Raw genomic sequence first — 24,565 nt, 5'->3', positions numbered from 1 at the left:
CATCCGGTCCGGTCCATGGTCCACAAAATTCTCCATAACCGGTCCGGTCCAAGAGCCGGTCCGGGCCGGTTCGGTCCGGGCCGGTCCAAATGCTCACCCCTAGTACAGAGAACCATAGTGTGATGCGCTGCGATCGAGCCGAATCCTTTCCTTTGAAAATGAAGTACCTGAAACCAAAACTAAAAATCGCAAGCACGAAACTTAGTGAGTTCCCCCATCATACTAAATACCATACATAACACATACTGTCAGGCATATCTGGGTGTCAGCCTCCCCTTCGGTCTATTTCAACCGGATATTTACCTAGCATATCTGGGTGCTGGTCTCCCCTTTGGTCTATTTCAACCGGATAACTGCCTAGCATATCTAGGTGCTGGCCTCCCCTTCAGTCTATTTCAACCGGATAATTGCCTAGCATATCTGGGTGTTGGCCTCCCATTCGGTCTGTTTCAACCAGATAACTGCCTAGCATATCTGGGTGTTGGCCTCCCCTTCGGTCTGTTTCAACTGGATAACTGCCTAGCATATTTGGGTGCTGACCTCCCCTTCGGTCTGTTTTAACCGGATAACAGAGACTATTTCACCCCTACCAATACCACATAAAAACATAACATAAACATATAAATCACATATATCATAATCTGTCTAGCATAGTTGGGTACTAATCTACCCCTCCGGTCCTATCGACCAGTAACCGGGGACTATTTCACCCCTACTACCACTATCATATAACATCATATCATACTAGCATATAACACGTAACAGCAGCCTAGATGAATATCACAAAGACAATCATCTAACATACAACTCCTACTGGTGGGCCAGCATTGTGGCCGTAGACCCACCACTACTGGAAGGTAACTCACCACACACTGCTGAATTCACGTATACACAATCCCACACTACTGAAGTCCCGCAGATTCAACCCCAGCTGCTAGATGACAGATTCCCAAACTGTCAACACCAAAACAACACCCAATTAATAATTGGGTCCCAACACATAACCATAAATACATACTTGGATAATTACTACACTACACCAAGGTTGGCTTTATTCGAGCCCAAGGCCCAATCCATAGGCCCAAAGTCACTTAGGAATCAAAGCCCAACATATGGCCCAATTTTCCAAATTGGGCCCAAACCTTTACAAGGTCTTACCATAAGGTCCAGCCATTTAGTCCAGTCCAACATTTAACATTATAATAGCCCAAATATCGCAAAATCATGAAGGCCCAGTTATGGCCCATCCATGGCCCAATTTTCCAAATTAGGCCCAAACCTTCACATGGGCCTCTTACCCTAAAACACATTAAATTATTATAGTCCATATGATCGTTCTTGGATGGCCCATTAATAACCCAATTACCAAAGCCCAATAGAAAGGCCCAATTAAAAATTAGGGTTTCTTACATGAAATGATGATTAGGGTTAAGTGTTCCTACTTAACCCATTAAAGACTTAATCCATCAAGTCCAATATTGCTTTAGGTTGATTGCAACTGATTATTAATCAATATATTAAGTTATTAAACAATTCTTGTGTGTCCCGGTTAATTCCCTAAATTAGGGTTTTCCAAACCCTAATTAGGGTTTCCAATCCAAATATTAGCCCATTTATCAATTTGTTGGGCTTTTAGGTCAATTAGGGCTTTATTGGGCCTATTAGGCCCACTAGAATATCATTAAGCCCATTAGGGTTTTATTTGGGTCAATTAGGGTCCATTAGAGCTTATAAGGCCCATTAGGGTTTCAAGAACCCTAAACGAATGGAACTCAACGAGGCAAGCACACCGCCACCCGACACGACGCCCGATGGCGGCAGGAGGTGGCAGCCACCACCCTAAGGTGGTGGTTTTCAATTTCTTTTCATTATACATTTTGCTAATTACACCTTACAATGTCTTAACCCAAAAATAAACACACACTAACTGACATACACACACACCCCCAAGGTGGCACATGGCGGCATCCACCACCTCAAGGTGGTGGCCGTGGCCTTTTCTCAATTTTCTGAGCAAGCATATCACACACGACACACCCTTAACATAAATACACTCATTTGGTCTAGAAACAGACCTAAATCTTCCACCTGCGGTGAGCAGTTACGGCAGCAGCCACCATGGTCGGTTGCTATGGTGGTTCTTCACAACTTCACTCGAAAGAGAGCCCATACGCATGCGAATCCACATCGAAATCATTAAGAAGCATTACAACCAGCAAACACAATAGCAACATAAGTATACTTAAGCATATAACGTCTGACGGCCTCCCAAGCGGCTGATGTCGCCGGAGTATAGCAGAAATGGCGGCCAACGGACGGCGGCAGTCACAACCGGCATACCAGATGTCGAACCGCCAAACAGAACGAAGGAGATGAAGAATTGCGGTGTAGCTATCTTACCGAGTGTCTCCGACGGATTACGACCCACGCATAATGACCCAAATCCATCTTTGATTCGGCGATTCGTCGGCTGCCCACGACGTCTCCTGCAGCAACATTGCATTTGATGGCGATGTAGCGGCTTGGCTACCTGGTCTGATCGGAAAACAAACGAGGAAATGGTGCGGCTGGAAGTGTCATGCGATGTGGCTGGCTGATATTCTAAGTTTAGGGTTTAAGATGCGTAAGGGGAAGGCACGGGTGTTATTCCGTGTTCCATTTGAAACTTCAAAGCATTATTACAAGTCTGGCCCCTGACCCCATAAATCGTTTCAACTTCGATCAAAAATTTACCATTCAGCCCCCAGCTTCCAAAAATCTTTACCAATTAAATCCATAATTTATCCTTTAGCCCTTGCTTCCATAATTCCTTCCATATTAAGTCCTAATAATTACCACTTAGTCCTTGTCATCATGAATATTTACAAACCACTCCGAAACATACACTTTTAACCCCTAACTTCTAAAATTGTGACAATTAACTCTGGGAGACCATCCTTTTACATGTAATTATTTATTTTAGGGCTAATATTCGTTCATTAATTTATTTATTAAATAAACGGGGTATTACACTTACATTATACTAAAACATAAAATATAGGATTTTCTGGGAAAAACATGTTTACCTTATCTAAGAACAAGAAAACAAATTTCAGTTATAAACATATTTATGAACTCACCAACTTAATTATTGACACATTTTCAAAACTACTTGTATTCTCATGGAATCAGTAGACAGGTACATCCACAACTTTTGATGAATACGGATGTAAAACTTATAACTTTGTTAATATAATGGTTGTTGTACTTTGATTACTATTATGCATTGTTGTGATACTATACATGACGTCCTCCGCCCCAAAACTTTTTCGCCCTTCCGGTTTGGGGGTGTGACATTCGGTCCCATGTGAGTCTTGATTCTCTGGGTTAAGTGTCAATGTTTCCTTGACCACTTGTCGCGAGGTTCATCATTCAGTGGAGGTTCTCTTGAAAGTTTAATTGTATCAACCGAAATTCACTGGTCGGGTCATTCTATCATCAAGTCCAGTATGTTCTATTATCCTTTGGTCTTTACGTATGTTTACCCTCGGTGGTGGAGCGGGGAACTCGGTTCATAGAAGACTCAGGTTTTGGTAACCTTAAGGACCACCATGGAAGTCTTCTTGAGCTAGTTGCATAGTGAATCCATTTAGTCTCAACCGAGTATGGTATCTTGTTTCGACTGATCGTGAGGATGTTTTTTGTTATTAATTGGGGTATTATTTCGATTATCTCTGGTGTTTCTTCTTTCTTGGGAATAGATTATGGGTTCCCTAAGGATGTGCATGGTGGTTTTTCATATGAGTTGGGCAAGATAGCATTGGAGCCCTTGGCTCAAATTATGTGCATGGTCCTTTTGAGTTATATCCTTTAAGTTAGACCAAGAGTGCAGTTGTTATCCTATTCGCGGGTCGTGTATGGCCATGTTTTTGTAAGGTTTTGTTTTGGTAGCGATTTTGTGGTGCTCAGTTGGTGTTGTTAGGGAGTTGATTACGTCCCTTCAAGGCAATGGAATGAGGTGGGTATCTTCAGGCCCGGAGTGCTGGGCGGATGATGCGATGACGACAAGGTCAGTGTGATATCGAGAGCATTCTAGTCATAGGTTGTGGGCCTAGTGATCATGATTGTTTATTCTTTAGTTGGTATTACTTTCAGTGTTGACACGCTAATGGGAGTTGGGTGAGTCACAAATATGTTGGTTAGATAAAGGGACCAGTAAGGATTGTGGGGAGTATCAGTCTGGTATCGGAAAGTCTCTGTGGGAGGCATGCATTATAATTTTGGTTGTTCGCAAGCTGTCCTTAGGGTTTGAATTTTTAAGTTGGAAAATTCTTATAAGGTCGCAAGTCATAAAGTTCTTTATGAATGTCTCGAGTGGATGTTCAGGTGGGGGTTACAACTGAGCCGACAGGAGTTGGATGTAACGTGGAAATTACTGGTTTGATCATCTATGCTCAATGAATCGGTGATTGGTAATGGCATAGCAGAGAGTCAAGGGTTGTTAAGGTTTTGGTACATCTTATGGTTTGGTTTAGGGTGAAGATCGTAGTCGATATGTTTTGAGGATTCGTTCTGTATGTTCTGGTAGCGTCTCCAATCAGGGACCGGGGGCAAATTTATAATTGGATGCTCATCGGTTTTAGGGAAGGGTCTACAGGAAGATATTATGAGTCGCCATTTCCGAGGGGGCTTATGGTGGAAAAAACCGCATTGGGAATCGCGTGTGTATCCGTGCAAGGTCCGTATTCAGAGAGATGTTGGTTAAGAAATCTGCATGTCAAGGTATTAGTTGGAGGGTTCAAGATTTAGCTTATGTGTTTGTGCTCTGGGATGGTTCTACCTGTGTGAAGGTCGGACAAGTGATGAGGCCTCGGGATTATAGTAGCATCGTTTTGGTCCGTCAGTTAAGGAAATCAGAATTTCGTAGCCCATTGTGTTCATGGAATTGTTATCATCAGGATGAGACTTCTCTTGAATGAATATCTAATCCCTTTTGGTCGAGCGGAGGGATGTCGACACCGACAGTTGGTCTACAATTCTGTTTTCTAGTAGGAATCATAGGTGATCAGGATTCGAGTAGATAGTTCGATGGATAAGTGAAGTGGATCGAGTAATGCATTCAGTATGGGTAGTCTATCAGGAGTCAAACCACTTCGGGATATCAGGTTTCAGATAAAGTAGTTTGGGTTGGCTGCATGGGATTATGGATTCGTCTTATTCGGGTTGGAAATTTTATGTTGGGTTTGGGCACCTTATAAAATTCATTGTATGTGCAAGGTTGTGGGTATGTCCCTCGGGATATCGGACAAGCTGGAAATGGTAAGGAATGATTTCGAGGAGGAAATTGAATTTAACCGGGGGGGGGGGGGGGGGGAGTTGTAACACCCCGGTTTTTAGGTATTTTCAGGTTCATCTCTTGGTTTTAAAGTATGTCATTATGGTCCTTGTTTTGGAAGGAAGTAGTCACAAAAAGCCCTAGTGGCAAGATCATGATTTTAGGAGAAGGAGTGATACGATGAGCGTACATGTGAGTACGCTAAGCATACTAGGGTGTGCCCTAGTACGCTGGGCGTACACATATGTACGTTGGGCGTACTCATGTCCGAAAGAAACCCTAGGTTTTAGGGTTTAAGGGGTATTTAAGCATCCTTATGGTCATTTATCCTCACCTTTTCTGCCCCCAAATCCTTAGAGCCGTTCTTGCAAAACCCTAACCCCCACCGAGTCTTGATGCTTTAATACACCATGCATCTAGCAACAAAATGTTACAGGTATAAGAACATGGTTTTATGATTGAATAAATGCAAGCATGTTTTCTTTTCCATTTATGGTCAACTTGAATAATTTATAGAAAGAAGAAGCTATTCTTTCTATAAAATCTCTTCTAATTTTTATAACTTATAAAACATATAAATCCACATAAGACAAAACCCATTTTGGTCTAAAAAGATGTATTTGACATAATAAATCATACCTAATGATATATTTTGATACTTAGCATTGAAAATTAATATTTGCATGAAATAAATAATTTCCAATTAATTATAAGATATATATATATATATATATATATATATATATATATATATATATATATATAAGAATCAAATTCTTATATATAATATACTAGTTGTGAGACCCGTGTATTACACGGGTTTATTAAAAATAAAAATTTAATATCAATATTTAAACATTAAATATTTTATAAAATAATACTTTTACATATCATAATGTAATCTTTTCAAACATTTATAAAAAAAATCAAATCTTATTTAGAGCATTTATGAGACTTAATTATCAAATTAATAGAATGATTCTTTTTCCTTATTTGAAATTTTATTTTAAAAAATAGAAATTCTAAAAAAATGACAAGTGGAAAATAATAATTCTAAAACTCTCACAAAATTACATGTGGCAAAACTCTTGAGAATTTGACAAGTGGCAAAAAAAACCTTCATTTATTAAGTAGGATTTGCATCGAGTTGTTGTTAGTGTGATCCTTTAAGAGCATATATTATCAACCAATATCATGCTATAACGACTATTGGACATATATATCTTTCAACATGCTTGAAGTTGTTTGATGATTTGACTTACATGAAGCATGCTTGAAGCTGTTCGAGGAATTGACTTAAATGAAGCATGCTTGAAGCTGTTTGTAAACATTAATGGCCTACACATAAATAACCAGGAATTTGAATAATCATTCAATTAAAGTTAATTTACATGTAAGTTTGATGGTTTTTACCCTATTGGATGATTTTGCCTGTGCCCCCTAAAAAAACCTCACATGTTATGGGCAAATCACAAATGCAACCTCTTTCTCTATGGCACCCCAACTCATCAACATTATACAAGAGTTCTCCAACATACAACAATTGTTGGTGGCTTTTCTAGTATTTCAGTCACCCGTAGTTTGTCATTTCTTTAATCCCCGTGAACAAACCTTAAGAACATAAGGTTGGGAAGTAGGAAAGCGCGAGTCAAAACAATGGTTCCTGTTATTAATTTCGCTGCTACTAATCAAATTACAAAACCAATTCATAATAAAATTACAACATGCATTCATTAGGACCAACAACGTCGTCGGTAAAGATCCCAACAATAAGGACAAGATTGTGTAATTGTAGGGTAAACATGGTTTCAAGAAAAGAGTTGAGGGTGGAAGTCACTTTTGATGATGAACTTTTGTCTTAAAACTCAACAAGATTGTGTCGGTGGTGGTTGAGTTGGGGTAGGAGGAGAAGAAGCAGAATACATGAGGGGGGGGGGGGGGGTTGACGAAGGCAAAGGCTATGTCGACATGCAAGAGGGGTGGGGGAAAACAACCTTCTCTGGCGGTCGATCTATCCATTTGTGGTTGGTGGCGGCAAATGGGTATGTTCTGACGGCTTTGGGGTGTTGACGTGTTGTGGGTATAGGGTTGGGGTGGGGGTGGGTGCATTCAACATGGTGAATGAATTCATGAAAAGAAACCCTCATAAATGGTGCATGTGGTTTGTAAAAGACAATTTTGCCATCAAGTGTTTCGCACGAATGGAAGAAATAGATAATGTTAGCCATGATGAATGATAACTCCTATTCTAACAACAGTTTTGAAAAATGATATATTAAAAATTTTCAAACTATAAAGACCGTCGTTGTTGATATTAAAAATTAAAAGAGACTAAACTTAAGTACTTAACCACATAAACCATTTATAAATATTTGTATACAATAAATGAAAAAAAAATCAAGCCTTTCATAAAAATCAGGGGAAAGAGTCGGATTAGAAGGCTCCAACATGTAAATGGACTATTGACCCCCCTATCTCTCTTCTTCGCTCAACAAAACTGATAATAAACCCTAGCAATTCATCACCAAAAAGATCAGGGTTTTACTACATATTGAACATTGCAAACCACCGGCCTCTAAATTGAATTGGGTATGTCTTCATTTTCATATTCTTATGCTAAAACAGGCTAGTCATCCATCTCTACCAAATTTTAGGGTTCCTGTATACTCAAAATATTGAAATTCTTATACTTGAGCAATACTTCAATGGGGTTTCTCATAAAGATTCATCTAAACTTTTGAAGCAATCGCAAGTTTCCCGTTTTAAAGTTTTTAGGGTTATTGAATTAATGAAGTTCCTATTATTGAGCAATAATTCTATATCAAAACAGTTTAGCCACCAGCTCTGCTTTTTACACTCTGTTAAAACTCAATTGGAGACCCTAATTTCTCCTCTTAACCGGAAAAGTCTCCATGGATTTTCCACATTATGCTTCATCTCAAATCTTCAAGCAACTCCAAGCTACTAATGTCAAACGTTTTTAGGGTTCGTATATCCCCAAACTGACGAACCTCTTTATTTCTCTGTTTACATATGTTTAAAATCGTGATTCACCTGTTTGATTTGGTTTTTAATTTCTATTAATCCGTTTCTTGTTTCTCTAGACTTCCAAAATGACCAACGCCTGTGTCACTAGACTCCACATACTTCCCAAGAGAATGAAATTCCAGTCCAATTTCTTCCGACCATTTCCCACCTGCGCCTCACCACCATCAACCTCTCTACCCTACAACCCACAACAATGGGTAACTTTGACTTGTCAACTCACCCCATCAAACTCCCCTTCCCCTGCCCAACGTTCCAAAGAATGGTTTGCCCTCAGAAAAGACCGATTAACCACCAGCACCTTCAGCACTGCTCTCGGTTTATGGAAAGGCAAAAGAAGATCCGAACTTTGGCATGAAAAAGTCTTCCCTTTAGATACAGAATCAAACATCACACTCGCTTCAAAACAAGCCATGGAATGGGGTGTTGTGAATGAATCAATCGCCATTGAAAAATACAAAACAATAACTGGACGTGAAGTGAGTTCATTAGGGTTCGCGACACATTCGGAAGATAAATTTGATTGGATCGGTGCATCACCAGATGGGCTTCTTGGGTGTTTTCCAAATGCCGGGATTCTCGAAGTGAAATGCCCGTTTAACAAAGGGAAACCGGAATCAGCAATTCCGTGGTCGAGCATGCCGTTTTATTATATGCCTCAGATTCAGGGTCAGATGGAGGTTATGGATAGAGATTGGGTTGATTTGTATTGCTGGACGATAAATGGAAGTACGATTTTTCGTATTAGTAGAGATCAAGATTACTGGAATTTGATACATGGCGTCTTACGTGAGTTTTGGTGGGAAAATGTGATTCCAGCTAGGGAGGCTTTGGTGATGGGGAGTGAAGAGGAAGCTAAGAAATATGAACCGGAATCAACGCATAAGTTAACGGGATTGGTGATTCATAAGAGCTTGAAGTTGGCTGGTGAGTCGAAGCTTTTGTGTAGAGAAATTGCAGGGAATGTTGAATTTATGTAACAATGCAATCGGTTTGGTGGTATTTATTATTTATAATAAACTTATATTATATTCGTTTCTAGTATTTCTTGAAATTCTTTTTATAAATGATGAATTTTGATGTTGGATTTTGACCATAAATGGATATGGCAAGAGCCATATCGTGTCAATTTTTTTGTGGGATTTTGAACCCAAACACCACAGGACAAGATTTTATGTTTTTTACACTAGACACACAAATTCAAATTTCAATTTCATTTTGTGGTGTGTTCGATCGACAGCCCCATTACGAATAGGATTTTGGAGGCCAACACTTATCAGAACCCCATAGCAGCAATAAGGCTTGAGGCATTTCAAACTCCACAACTCCACAAATTCTCTATTTAACAAGAAGACGGGGGAGGGGAAATAATGATTTGAGAGGATGAAGAATCTTCGTAGGAATTAGGAAATATGGCAATTGGCAAAGCTCAGTTGTCCGTTTAAAATTTAAATAGTAACAGATCATGGGGTTAAGGACTTAAGGTCATAATTAACGCTAAATTTTTTGAACTGTGTTTATTTGGATACTCAACTCCTTTTAAATTTTAAAAATTAAATTACAAAATCGAGTTGTGAAAGAACATATAAAAATAAACTTGTAAAAACGAATTATGAAAAAAAAAAAAACATATAAAAGACCAAATTAGCACTATTAAAAAAAAATCAGCGACCATAGATTATAAAAAGTTATGGGTTGTTGCGGATGGTAACCACTTTGACAAAAATTAACACATTTTAGTTGCCTTTTAAAAAACTAAAAAGAAATCGAGTGAGGAAATAATCATTTAAAATGTTCAGCTATTAATCGTGACCTTGATTCTATAAAAAATTCTATATGCCGACATAAGCACAGCAAAATGAATGATATTTTTGAAGCATTTGTCAATTATAGTTATAAAATAAATGATCAAATTTAGTTCCATCCGCTTCTTTCTTACATGTAAAAAATACTTTGTCGTAAAACACTTTGTACATTTTAATGGACAGCCGATGTCTACCTTGAAAAAGCTTGACGTCACAAATACACTTTCGGCGTCAATCAATAGATTTCGAGTTTGAGCACAAACAAAAGTATAATGAGTTGAGCTGGAGTCCAGAAGGTAACCACATATAACCACTTCATTCAAATATATGGTATTATGAGCTTAAACATGTATCGAGTCGAGTTTAAGTTTATAAAATCTCGATTTGAGTCATAGTTGGTACACCACAAACATGACATTTTAACCATTAATAAACATTTTTTTAACAAAAGAAAACATGGTACACACCACAAACATGACATCTTAACAATTAATACATTTTTGTAACAAAAGGAAATAGGAAAACATCAAATGAAAATACAAGAGTCCAAAGAACAACGACATCGTATTTGAATCCAAGTAAAGATCCAGCCAAACACCACAGACGGGTCAAAACCCAAAACCCATCAGAATCAGATTAATACACGTGTAACCCAGGCAGTCAACACACCAATATCCGACCCGCTCCACCCACCCAGCTCCACAACACGTGTCTACCCATCACGAATCCTCATGGTCAAAACTTTGACCATTTACACACCTCCTTCCATTCCTCCAATTATAACCGTTGAGATTTCACCAATTACACCCCTACCCGACAGCACCACGTCAACAAGAAGCCACATCCATTGCGCACGTGTTCTATCTATCCGACTTCTTTTTTAACTTTTCCTTTTCCAATTTTCTCATCACCCTTCAAGAAAAAAAAAACCGAAAACCCCAGGGGCCTTCCATAAACCAAACTATATCCATTTCTATAAGATGTTGAAGAGGACGAAAAACTCCACCACATTAGGAGCAAGCAACGTCATACCGTCTGACGTGGCACTAGCACGTCAAAAAACATCAACATCCATCTGTTGCACTTTTTGACACCGTGGCATCTCCTTCAAGCACCCAGAACAAAGATACTCCAAAGAAAACGTTTCTTCGTATTCACTGTTATGCACACAGCGACCACATTGAGCACATCGAGGTATGCAAATTATACAAGCCCTACATTGATCTTTCCCAAAACACCCTTCAGCTGGACAATCATACACAAGCCTCAAATTCTGACACCTTGGACACACTTCAACGTCTATATCACGTTCATCATCTGGTAGATACAAATTCCCACGATGATAATAATGAGGAAGATAATCATTTTTCTGAATGTTGTTGTCATCACTACCCAACAAAAACTTCAACTCTTTGAAGTGCTCATATGTTATCCCATAAAACCCACCTGTTCTTATGTGTTTGATACCCGAAGTGCCACCTGTCCCTGACAACTTGAAAGCCTTCAAGTTATTCAAAATACCATCGATGCTTAATCTTGTACATCCAGGAACAGACAATTTCGTCAACTTTGGGTTGGTTTCCAAAACACGCTTCAATCCATCATCTGTGATTCTTGGGCATTTTATAAGAGTTAAACATCTGAGATTACCTTCTGATCTGTTGGTTAATTGGACAAGAATATCATCGGTGATCTTCTCACTTAATGGCTGATCAATGTGAATGGTTCTCCATAATAACGAATCGTTACGTATTGTAGAAGATAATGTTTTACAAACACATTCGAGTAAAAGAAGATCTTTTGTTCCAAGATAAGTGAGAGCAAGAAGAAACGCCTCATGAGGGTCTCCTCCTTCGTTATTGGATGTTGTGGCGTCTTCATCATCCATAAAACTAGCACCACCTTTATCATCAGGTGATTCATTGCTTGGAAACGATTGAAACCTCAAGGCACTGTTCCAGATCAGATTGAGACCTGCATATAATCTGTAATCTTCATTTGTGTTAGCAATGTTGTTTCTGACATATTGCACGTAGTCCACTTCAAAATCTTCAAGCCACCCGGTGATGGCTGTGAAAGTTGTGCTGATATCGATCTCCATACCAAATGGATCTGAAGGTAATAAGTCGATTATGTCTGTAGAAACTGGATCTGGTGAGCCACCAAAACGATCATGGATCTCTCCATTACCATGTCTAGGTTTCACGAAGCTTTCTCCCCCTCTGTCTGACATGCCTTCCACGACATACCCATTCACGATCCTCAAGGGTGAAATCAGATTGTCTTCGGATGTATGAGCAGGAAAAACTGGCCGCTGAGAATAGTTCAGAGCCATTTTGTGTACACCTAAAAGAAATTTATATTTTCCCGGAGACACGAAACTGAAAAAGGTACTTGAAAGGAAACCCCAGATTCAGCTAAATCGCCAAATCAAAATCAAAATCAAAAACAAAACAGGAATATTACGTGATCTTTTTTCTTCTGTAGATTTTTTTTGCTTTTTTTCTTTGTTTCGATGATTACAGAATACCTAGACCTAGAAAAAGACGAACAAATCTCAGACAAGAAAACCCTCAATTTTGGGGGCAAACTAAAATAACGCACCGAAAAATCTCACGGAGTTTCTTGTTGGAACCACTACCTATACGAATATATATCAACTACGAGATATTGAGAGAAGACCGCAGAAAGGAAAACCGAAAACGATAATCACTATACAATTAAAGAATCAATGAATAATAATGCCCTAGTATTCGAAATTAAGACCTAATCCACCTAACCAAAGAAACAAATATAAAAGAATCAACGAGTGGAAGAATATGACCTGATTTATATCAGAAAACCTACGATTTTGCTCAGAACAAAGGCAATCGATAGAATTGAAAGGAACGATGGATAGGGTGTCGTCGTCTGTCGAGATAATCACAACGCTTTGAACGTCGGTCAATCGCCGTGAATGTGGAACACAACCGTTATGAGATAGTATGATAGATAACAAGAATCGAACGGAAATCCGATCCGAGTCGAGTCGAGTCGAACGAATCTGTCGATGGGGTTTCACGGGAGCGAGATGGACTTTTTAGAGAGAGAAGGGTTATCTCTAGAGAGAGAGTGTGGGGGAAGGGGGAATATGGAAAAATGTATTACTACGACTAGAAGAGGATAAACCGACACGTGTCTGGCTGGTATAGTTTTACTGCTTCTTTCTCTGAAGGGAGCCGGGATTTTCTGACTATTTGCGGTGGGTTTTACCGGTGACCGGTTAAACAGAAGTGTGGTCAAACTCAAAGTTCTTTTTCTTGTTAAATTTAATATTAATATTATTCTCATGGTTGAAAACTTGCTTCGTGATGAAGAAATTTGATGGTGAAAGTTTATTCAAGTGTATGGATATGGATTACTTTGCAAAATAGTTTTATGATACGAAATTATCGTAATTAGTTTCAATTAATTAAATATGAAAAATATGAAGAAAACAAAGACTTTGGTTAAAAAGATAAATAACATAATAATCTTTTTAAGTATATATTAAAAATAATATTTAAATTACAGATAATCATATGTTAGGATAAATACCAAATACTAAACAAAATTACTTATAATTTAATTTAGAAATAGTAATAAACTAAACATATTTTTGTTAATCGTTGAAAAAAAATTATTATAATTTTACCATTGTAAGTTTGTTATTTTCTTTTTAGAAACCCTTTCTAGTTTTTTTCATTACTAAGTTGTAAAAAAGATGTTAGATTTGGAGACAACACTTTTTATATCATCATATAAAATATAAATTTGTGTTTTATATGATTATATAAAACACAGATTATTGTGTATGACTAAAAATTGTTGTGTACTCATTACTATAAAACAAACCAAATGTTATATTTCCAGCTAAAGAGGGTTTAAAAAATTAAACTTTGTAGTTAAATAGAAAAAAATCTTCTAAGCGATTAAACTGCTAAATTATAATGGTTTTTATAATATAAAGTTTTATACAGTGATTTTTTTAAAGAAAAAAAACTATAGATAACAAGAAATTGATGGCTAAACTACAAAAAGAAAATTAAAATAAAAAATTAAAATAAAAAAAAAACCTTAAGAAACTATACTAAATTTTACAGAATTTACGGAATTATAAATTATTAATTAAAAATTAGGTTTAAACACGGTATTTAATTTTGTTCTAAAAAAAACTCATGTTTCCAACACATTTTATTAAATATTCATTTTTTTCTATTTTTTGTGAACTGGATATGTTTCTTAATAATCTAAAAGTATTTTTGTATAGAGGATATTTGTCAAAATTGTTTCAAATAATCATAATATGTTATTAAATTTTCACACTTTATTATTAAGTTTCTAAGATTCCACTCATGTAACATACCAAAAATGTTTTTTATATTAAACAACACCTTTAGATGATATATTTAGCGATACCTACATGAAGAAAGCGTGGACTCTTAAATATGAAGTATTAAATGTAGAAAAATGGGCATTTATAGATATTGCAAGCATTTCATTGTTGGAGATGACAAAAAATTTCATATGAGACTAGTCATTTCTTTTCATTTTTTCATTTATCCCCATATATGATTTGACCCATTTTCTTCCTAAATCTAATATGTCTCACCCTTAACATGCATGTAGAGATGTACTTAACTTGGTGACTGCATACTAGTTGGTACATATCCCCAACCTATTTGCATAAGAACTAGTCTGATCTAGTCGTTGTTACTACAGTCTACATACATGGGTTATATGGAGCTATAAGAATATGATATTACTTCGAACTAGGTCAATATGTGCAATGGTCCATGTTTGGTTCGTTGGTAACTACTTCATTTTCATGGAATTTTGAATACAAATATCATCCAAAAACTACTTAGTTAAGTGCTTAGACATAAAATCAAGGCATCATAACTTGAATTTCACAATTAAAACAAATCACTAAACATTCAATTACATGCGTCTATTTCATCAATCATTCAATAACTAAATATAACTAAAACCAAAAGAAACAAATAATAGATGAAATCCCCAAAATTTGAAGTTCATAAGTGTAGAAATGGAATATCCCACTAAGAAACCAAATGCAACAATTAAACTTAACACAATCTCATCATCAATTACGTCTTCTCCTTACCCGTGATTAGATAGAAGTAGTGTTACTCCAACAAGCTTACAATCCTTGAATCTTGTTTCCTTGGAGTTCTTTTAGAACTTGGACTCAAATCTCAATGGAAATGAAGGGAAAAAAATCAACAAAAACGTTAGAGGTAGCTACCGGATGAAACGTATCTAACAAAGGGGCTCAAGTGCAATTTTTATATTAGGTATAGGCAAAAATCACACCTTAGAGAAATATAAACTCATGGTCATGACTTTCAAGGTTGTAAATTTCAAATGGTCGATGTTTTAAGTCATAGTTATTCCCATAACACGATCAACTATTGATATCTAGAATAACCAATTATATTAATTGAATAAACATACTAATATAGAATAATATAATATTGACCAAAACAATCGTACCAAGTATATTAATTAATACCTTAAATAAATTCGTTTAGTGTTTTAATATCCAAATAAAAAATTACAAATTAAAATAAGCTACTAATGTAATGAAATCCAATGTGTAACACTCGATTTGAAACATCCCAAAAATATGGTCAAAAAAATTTGTTTTTAATTATTCATAAAACCATAGATATCATCCATCATCTCATAAAAACATAAGTAACATATCACAAAATCATCATAACAATATATTGTATCAAAACCATGTGTCAAAATATCATAGTCTAAAACATCCAAGGCTAAAAGTTGTGGTGGGTGTCATGTAGTCATCCTAAACTTTTCCCCTTGATGCCGGAAGTACCTGAAATCAAAACTGAAAACTGTAAGCACGAAGTTTTGTGAGTCTCCCCAAACTACCACATACCATACACATAATCACATAATACCATACATTAGGCCTTGCCTACTGCTAATGGGTTTTATGTACTATAACACTCCTATGATGCACATACAACCCTAATGCTTTGGATCTAAGTTTTCTCTAGTTATACATGCAACAAAAATTATCCAAAGCATAAAACCTATCTAGCATACAAATTTGGTACATAATTCATAAAACTAGTTACAAGAATACCTCTTATTTGTAGTTTGTAGTTATTGGCCTTTCAAGAGCTTAGCACCTCAAGCGTGATGCCTCAAACAAATCACAAACACCAATAACAATTGGACGAATATGAGAGAGAGGTTATGAACCTAAAATCGGCTAGACATTCACCTTAAGAGTCTTGGGGCCGATTTTAGCAGGCTAGGGGTTCATTTTATAGTTTGGAATTCCTAGGGTTTTAACTTGTAAACCCTAATTCACTTGGGCTTTTAATCTAATAACTCATTAGCCTTTTGGACCAACTCTTCATGGACTCTCACACATATTTAGTCCAACCTAATCAACATGGGTCTTTAAGCCCAAACTATAAATATTACTGATTTACCTAATCAGTACTCGTAAATTTAATCAGTCTCTTTTTATCACTAAATTAATTCTTGATCAATACCAATTAAATAACATGATTTCTCAATTAATATATTATTCTTATAATATATTAATAAATCACAAATAACCTCTTTCTCAAATATCCATCCTGTCAAATTGTTTTGCTGAAGGCAACCCGAAATGGACCATGCTACTCTCGGGTCAAGTACATACCAATTATAGTTATGGTCTTATACATTTAATCCAACAATCTCCCACTTGGATAAGTCTAATAACTATAAATGCAAGTACAAATTCAAAACCCGACTAGCAATCGTAGCTCTCAAAAGCCGTTATCGAACTCTGACCTAGTCAATGACGAATCCATTAGATAAAGAATCATATATTCCTCCATTCTAGATATCGTATGGACATGAGACATGGATTATAATCATTCTCTCTGTCCATGTGTTGTTTCCTGATTTCCGATTTATGATGATTGACTTATTGAACAAATCAAATCAGTCCAGGCTTGGTCAAGCGCTTAGGGTGTCATCACTAAATCATCGAGGAGACCACATATATCGCTTTTATCCCCTTTAGGGTAAAAGGAATGGATAAACTTCGACTCATATGCTTACTCTATTTACTCATCAAATCACACACAACAATATGTTTTATAACACCAAGTTACTGGTGCGTTTACCCATCATTAATGTGTAACCGACTTGCAAACTACAACTCTTATGTATCTGTTTCAAGAATATAAGATATTATCGTCTCACAATCACTCGTGATAAAATCCATGAAGTGATTCAGATGAGCGTGGGTTTAATCCAATACTCAAATCTTATTAAAGGAGTACTCATGAATATTGCAGCAAACTTGTGCTATGTCTAACACTTAGACAATCTACAAACGGATTCATGACAATCTTGCCTCAATACCTACTTCCAAAGTATGATCGACTGTGGATGGTTTGAATAATCTTATTATTCGGGAAGTCAAAACATGCGAAATGAAACACAAGAATAATCGAATACAAAATGGTCTCAAAACTTTTGAATATAAATAAAACACCTTTTATTTAATCACCATATCGATTACACATTATTCATTGTATAATGTTTCGACTGATCAACTTAATACTTGAATTAAAACAATAGTCATCCCATGCTTTAAGCATGCACACTATGTTTACCTATGATCCTTACTTTGTGAAATAGATCAATTGTATACATTTCCAGTAACACTCATTTTACAATTCCAAATGATCGCAAGTGTAAGAATACCAAGTCCTTGCCACTTACTGTAATCTGTTAGATTCTAAGCTTATATGCAGTGATCCTTTTGTAATGACTATGTACACAAGTCACAAAGATTTTTCCAATTACAAAACGTTCCATTGTAAATTGTTACAAGACAATCCCATAGATACGAAGTCTCATATTCAAGGCACATTCCTTCGAACATCCTTATTGCATAAAAGTTTCTAGCTTACTCATAGATTCTTGATATCCAACTCCTATTATGGAAACATTTCCATATATGTCATATGACAATTCATTATAAATAGAATCCTATATATTCATAATAATGTCAACATGGTCCATCCATTACTATACTTCCAACTGCCCATAAGTGACCAATCCTTAGCGAACCTTTGATTGTCCTTAACAATTGTTTAATAACTTTCAGTCATAACCAGTTCTGGTCCCTTTTCCCTCTCAATGCCCTAGGCATTTGGAAAATTAGAACAAGTGAATATTATAGCGTATGAAATGGATCCTATACCCGAAGCATATGGAATGCGATTCATAATGTCCTACATAAAGACATGATACATGACCAGTCTTTTGTTATAATATTTCCATATATAGAATTTTCAATGTTGAAATATTTCAACATGGTATTCATATATCCATGACTAAGTTTGATTAATACTTTAATATAAACTTCTAGATTCGAAATAAAGTATAAGTATCCTCTCCCTTACTATAGTGAAACAACTTTTCAAAAAATTTCAACTTTGCAAATTCTTAACCTTTGTTTCCTATAACCAGTATTGCTAACTTGCAACGCTTCACATAATAATCATGCTTTCACTATCATGATAATTATATTCTTACTAGCATAACACTTATGCTTCTACTAGTTTTGATATGTATCCAAAAATCAGTTGGACTTCTAGAAATCAATAGTTATTGACTTTCTTACCAAAGTTCGGATTTCTGATACGAGATGCTTCGATAAGCCTTTATCTAAGCTCATACGCCTTTCATTAAAAAGCTCATATGTGTGTTTAAACTATTCAGAACTTACAACAATAAGTTCTGAATGTTCAAACTATTTTCCATTTCTCACAATTCAAACTATGAAGAGGGATGCCATAATTATAATCGAATTTGAGAACACAATTAATACAACTACTATCTCCTTAAAATATACTTAGTGAAAGTGTTTTCTCACAATCATTTTCATGAATTGGAGAGAAACTTTATGACACTTAGATTTTATGGTGTATTTGTTCCTATCCATGTGAATCTGTCATTCCCACCCATTATCATAAGACGAGGTCTATGGCAAATTCAAACTCATATGGACTGAACTTGTTTAATCTTAATTTCTTGCCACTGGCAGCACAAGGACCTACCATGTCTTCCAAGTTGTTGAGAGATCACCCTTACTGATCAATGAACTTTCACTGATCAAGGTGTTTTACCTTATGCAAACAATTGAGAACTCATAGAATTCACATGCATAATCAATTTTAACTGGAATGGGCACAGAAACAAGAATATGTTAAAATGATTGGTTACAAACCTCAAGTCGTGTGCTAGTGATTAATAATAAGTTTACTCTTGATTAGCTCTTGAAAATTTTAAGATCTTTAAGACTCACACTGACCTTTTGACATATAAGATTCTCTGTCAAGAAAACACTCCTTGACAAACAAATATGCAAGAGTTAGTGTAGATTCTTATCAAGGAAAAACACTTCATACAATTGGTCTTAGTTGGTCTTTGTCTTAAAGACATCGCAACTACCAATTCTAAATGTGTTATAAACCTACTTAAGATATGTCACTCAAGGAACAATCTTGGAGTATGACTCTGAGACTTGATTTTGGAATGAAGTGTGACTCACCTTAATTGATTTAACCATTTCAACAATTCATGATTCCTCTTCTTAGTTATACAAGTGCATTAAGGTGTCCTTAGAGGATCAATTGTGATAGGGTTTTCATAATCATTAAGATGATCCTAAAACACGATACTAAAGTACTCTCATTTCCTTTTAGATTGGAGAAACTTTTTCATCTTTCTGCCTAATTTGATTCTTCTTATTCGTTCTGCTATACCTTGAAACTTTTTTCTATGTTTCAAAATTACACTTAAACTTGTAAGCATAACCATATTTACTAAACTTTTAGTAAATCATGACGAATAGTCTTATTGATCTTTGTGGTGAACCTGACTAGTGCACAACAAAGGGTACTAGATCCCATGGTCCTTCACTTGACTCACATCTATATGTGAACAAGGAATTAGTCTTAATTTTCCAAAAATGAAGGTTCTCATTTATCATACAATCAAGTTGCATGATTCCAAGTTTCTGTCCAATTGAAACTTGGTGATGAGAATCTTTCCTTATTTGGTAAATTTAGACACAGCCACAAACAAAAGAATCAAATCCATTTTCCTAAAAATAGAAATATACAAACATCAAATTTCATAAATGTCATTGCAAGGAAATATAAAATAAGATAAAATCAAAAAAATATTTATTTACAAAATGAGGAAAACTTTTCCTTACAATGCAAGTACATATGAAAACTATGTTTCTAAATATTCCTAAGTAATCTATCATAACTCCTAAGCAGCAACTCAAAACTCTGATCATCGAATCATGCGGTCGAAATCCATTTCTTCGCAATCAGACTCAGTTTGCTCTTTCTTTAAGCTTCCTTTCTCTTGTTCAATCTTACAAAACATCAAATTGTGATCTCATCACATCATGCATTAAGAATCTTGAAATAGGAACTTAATAGAGTTAGATAGTGGAATCACCTGATGCAGAGTCATACATTTTGACTTTACCGTCCTTATGGTCCTTCGGGTAGATACGACAGCTTCGCATCCAATGTCCTTCTTTTGGCAATAGAAATAGATAGACTCTTTCATAATGGCACACAGGACAATCTCAGACTTATCCTTTCTCTTTACCATTTGGTCAAATGGCTTGACCATGGCCAATCCATTTCCATTAGGAAGAAAAGACTTTTCTCGAATTCCAATGTTTCCATTGTCAATGTCCATGGAGGTTTGGGAAGTAGATCTTCCATTCAAATTTGCTTTAACAATGCGCCAAATCATTGCAGATTCAGCAGCAATTAGCAAATAGGTAAGATCGATAAAGATCACGTCGCGGTCTGTTATATAGTAATCTTTAATGAACTCACTATATGACTTACGAAGTGACTGAAGAACCAATTCAATAGTCAGCTTTCTCGACATGACAACTCCTAACATTCCCAGCATGTCAATGTGTGACTTCATCTCCAAGACATGTGCACACACAGACCTTCCATCTTCATGTTTGCTTGCCAATAGGGCTTGAGTGACCTTGAACTTTTCAAGTCGACAAACATGTGGGTCAGGGAGAATTATTGGAGGAGGTGGAGGAAGTGAAGTATGATATTGTAGAATATCATCTTCATGTGGAAAGCTTTTTCCAACAGGATAAGGCAGACCATATTTGTCTGACCTAGACATCTATAAGGGGAAAAATTCAAGATAATTGATTTAAGTCCTTAATATAACACCCAAAATGAAATATTAAGGCTATGACCCAACACACTATTCTACAATTCGGAAGAGGGATGCTATAATCCAATTGCAAACTATTTGTTGGCAGGTAAATGACTATTTACCAATTCCACCATGAAAACAAATTTTTAAACGAATTAAGTTTTAAATGAATTGAAATTCCTAGATTCTTTGAGATTCATTGAACTTTTTCAATGTCATGTTTAATCTCGATTATGCGCTTCAAGTTTGTGACTAAGATACCGATGATCACAAACAAAGTGTGAATAACCATGCAAATTAGCTTGGTACTCTCGAAGTCATTTATCACCTAATCAATGTGTTGGTTAACCACACATCTCCATTGATCTATGACAAACTACGAGCTACCCATTACCATCCTTCATTAGTCCCATATTAGTGTGCCGGTTAACCACACACACTCCACTAACGACTAATAAGCTGTAATGTGCAATTTCATGTGTTAGCATCAAATTCACATTTTTCATAAGTAACTAAGATTGAGAATTTGTAAAGTGTTTAGTTACTTTATGTTTCATTATACTTTTAATGAGGATTTAAATTTCATGTCAACCCGTTTGGCTAACGACCCTCCACTGGTCAAGGGTGCAGTGGGTAAGAGTGGATACCCAATGACGGTCATTTTACAGGCCGCTTCCTTAAACACCCCTTATAGACCAGCTTCGTGAATGAGGCCTACTAATGGTAAGACAGACTTCTTAACTTATGCATATATAATATATTAAACTATTAATTTTATATAGTATAGGAGTGTATTTTACACTTTTAAAATACTAGGTGGTTTAATCTATTAATAAATTATACTCTTAAGTTAATTAACTTTAAACCATATGATTATGGATTTATTAATTCTCTTTTAGTTAAACACTTTAATCAATTTAATAAAGTCCATAAGGTGTAATTGAACTATTCAAAGCATCAAGGTTATAAAAATTCAAAATTAAAAACTATTTAATTAATTTTTAAGTTATAAACTCAAGAGTTGCACCTTTTTGAAACCTTTCAATTACTATATGTTTTAGAATTCAATATTTCAAATTAAAACCTTTTAATTAACCTTTTCAAATTCCAAAACTTAATTCAAAAACTCTTGAATTCCAAACTTGATGACAAGTTTTGTAACTCCTTAAAAAAACTTTTTGAGTTCCAAAATTTGATGGCAAGTTTTATAACTCTCTTTAGTCATAAAAGAGACTTTCCAAGTTCCATAACTTGAGGGCAAGTTATGAAACTCTTTAAAGCCATTTAGTTCAAATTTTAAACTAATAAAATAATCATATAATTTTATCTTTTACTAATTTGAACTGATAAACTTCATATGGCTAGATAATTTCAAATTCTACAAATAATTAGTTTTTCACAAAATCAAGTAGTTATCTTAGAATTTGACAATCATCATGTTATTGGATGGGGACAATCATTACCATATCAGTAAAATCAAATTTTATGAGCCAAAACATTTTATGGTAATTATCATAATCCAAAATAGGCCAAAAATTCAAATAATCTGCCATCTAATGATCCAACTCGTCGAGCTAGGCTATGGACTCGTCGAGTTCATGGTCATGTGAGCCAACTCGTCGAGTCCACTCATGGGACTCGTCGAGTCCAGCAGTCAAACAATAATTTTTTTTAGGTTTTTCAACTTTGAATAATTAAACAATGCATATATATATATATATATATATATATATATATATATATATATATATATATATATATATATATATATATATATATATAACAGAAAACTAACTTGGCTTTGATACTACTATTGAGTTTTATGTACTATAACACTCCTATGGTGCACATACAACCCTAATGCTTTGGATCTAAGTTTTCTCTAGTTATACATGCAACAAAAATTATCCAAAGCATGAAACCTATATAGCATACAAATTTGGTACATGGATCATAAAACTAGTTAGAAGAATACCTCTTATTTGTAGCTTGTAGTTGTTGGCCTTTCAAGAGCTTAGCACCTCAAGTGTGAATCCTCAAACAAGTCACAAACACCAATAACAATTGGATGAATATGAGAGAGAGGTTATGAATCTAAGATTGGCTAGGCATTCACCTTAGGAGTCTTGGGCCGATTTTAGCAAGCTAGGGGTTCGTTTTATAGTTAGGAATTCCTAAGGTTTCAACCTGTAAACCCTAATTCACTTGGGCTTTTAATCCAACAACTCATTAGCTTTTTGGACCAACTCTTCATGGACTCTCACAAAGATTTAGTCCAATTGTTAGGCATGTCAAACACAAGATATAATAGGGGTACAACAGACTCCAAATACACTGCTTTAATGCACTAAAAGGTAGTACAAGGAAAGCAAGGTCAAACCACAGAGACACGGGATAAAAGTATATACCTCTTTGCACAAGGTACTTTGGTCACAAAGGGGGGTTTGTTTGCAAAAGTCAAATTATAAAAATTAACAATCAATTTGAAACATGCAGAAAATGAAATAGATTTGTAAACAAGTTGTAAAAGTGCTTCCAGTTATAGTTCTCAATGTTGTCATTTAACCTAATTGTGACTTGATGTAATTTGTGATTGCTATTCTAAGTTGGTACTGAAAGGTATTAACACGCTCTAATACCTCTCGCTTTCCAAATTATCTAACCAAAACACGCTCTTTGACTAGACCTAGCTTTACTAATTCAACCTAAACACGCTCTTAGATTGTATTGAAAAACTACATTAAGTTTTGTACAAGCTTCCCAACAATGTTCATTTCTTCTCATACGATCGGAAGTGTGAAAACATGTGATAAATGCTCTACAATAAGAAAACCTATTGTTTGTTACCAATCATTAACTTTGTAGAACGATTAGGTGCCCTAGAAGTTAATTAACTACACAAAAATTCAATTCATGAAAGTGGCCAATCAAATGCAAATCAAATTTAAGGATTCTAGTTTAAACAAGAACATAATCACTAGAGTAGAATCACAAATCAAACATCAAATCATATGCTTCAAGTCAAGCAATTAATGTGTTTTGAACAAGAACTAGAAACTAGGGCTTCTTAGCCACACATGGCTAAGAACAAATCAAACAAGAA

At 35.5% G+C, this 24,565-nt stretch overlaps 2 protein-coding genes across 3 annotated transcripts; one reads left to right on the top strand and one right to left on the bottom strand.

Annotated features, from left to right (window-relative positions):
* The first annotated feature begins 7,721 nt into the window (after nt 1-7,721).
* LOC111881538 (uncharacterized) lies at nt 7,722-9,403 on the top strand. Of its 2 annotated transcripts, none has more exons than XM_023877928.3 (2): nt 7,722-7,903; nt 8,419-9,403. In XM_023877928.3, exon 2 carries the CDS (start codon nt 8,428-8,430, stop codon nt 9,337-9,339), a length of 912 nt encoding a protein of 303 aa, XP_023733696.1. In that variant the 5' UTR covers nt 7,722-7,903; nt 8,419-8,427; the 3' UTR covers nt 9,340-9,403. The 2 variants fall into 2 exon arrangements, with proteins under 2 accessions (XP_023733696.1, XP_023733695.1); XM_023877927.2 differs by lacking the exon at nt 7,722-7,903 and adding an exon at nt 7,910-8,299.
* A 1,160-nt stretch (nt 9,404-10,563) lies between these two features.
* LOC111881564 (F-box protein SKIP14) lies at nt 10,564-13,301 on the bottom strand. Its single transcript, XM_023877966.3, has one exon. It carries the CDS (start codon nt 12,497-12,499, stop codon nt 11,219-11,221), a length of 1,281 nt encoding a protein of 426 aa, XP_023733734.1. The 5' UTR covers nt 12,500-13,301; the 3' UTR covers nt 10,564-11,218.
* Nucleotides 13,302-24,565: the final 11,264 nt, after the last annotated feature.

The sequence above is a fragment of the Lactuca sativa genome, chromosome 3 (genome assembly GCF_002870075.4).
Source record: "Lactuca sativa cultivar Salinas chromosome 3, Lsat_Salinas_v11, whole genome shotgun sequence".
Classification (NCBI taxonomy): Eukaryota; Viridiplantae; Streptophyta; class Magnoliopsida; order Asterales; family Asteraceae; genus Lactuca; species Lactuca sativa.
The sequence above is the reverse complement of the archived record's forward strand: the minus strand, read 5'-3'. Positions and strand labels throughout refer to the sequence as shown.

Bases quoted from the DNA above. Each gene is read 5' to 3' on its own strand.
- LOC111881538 (XM_023877927.2), top strand. From the start codon at position 8,243: ATGCTTCATCTCAAATCTTCAAGCAACTCCAAGCTACTAATGTCAAAC. The intron at 8,300-8,418 runs GTTCGTATATCC...TTGTTTCTCTAG, and splicing joins TAATGTCAAACGTTTTTAGG to ACTTCCAAAATGACCAACGC.
- LOC111881564 (XM_023877966.3), bottom strand. From the start codon at position 12,499: ATGGCTCTGAACTATTCTCAGCGGCCAGTTTTTCCTGCTCATACATCC.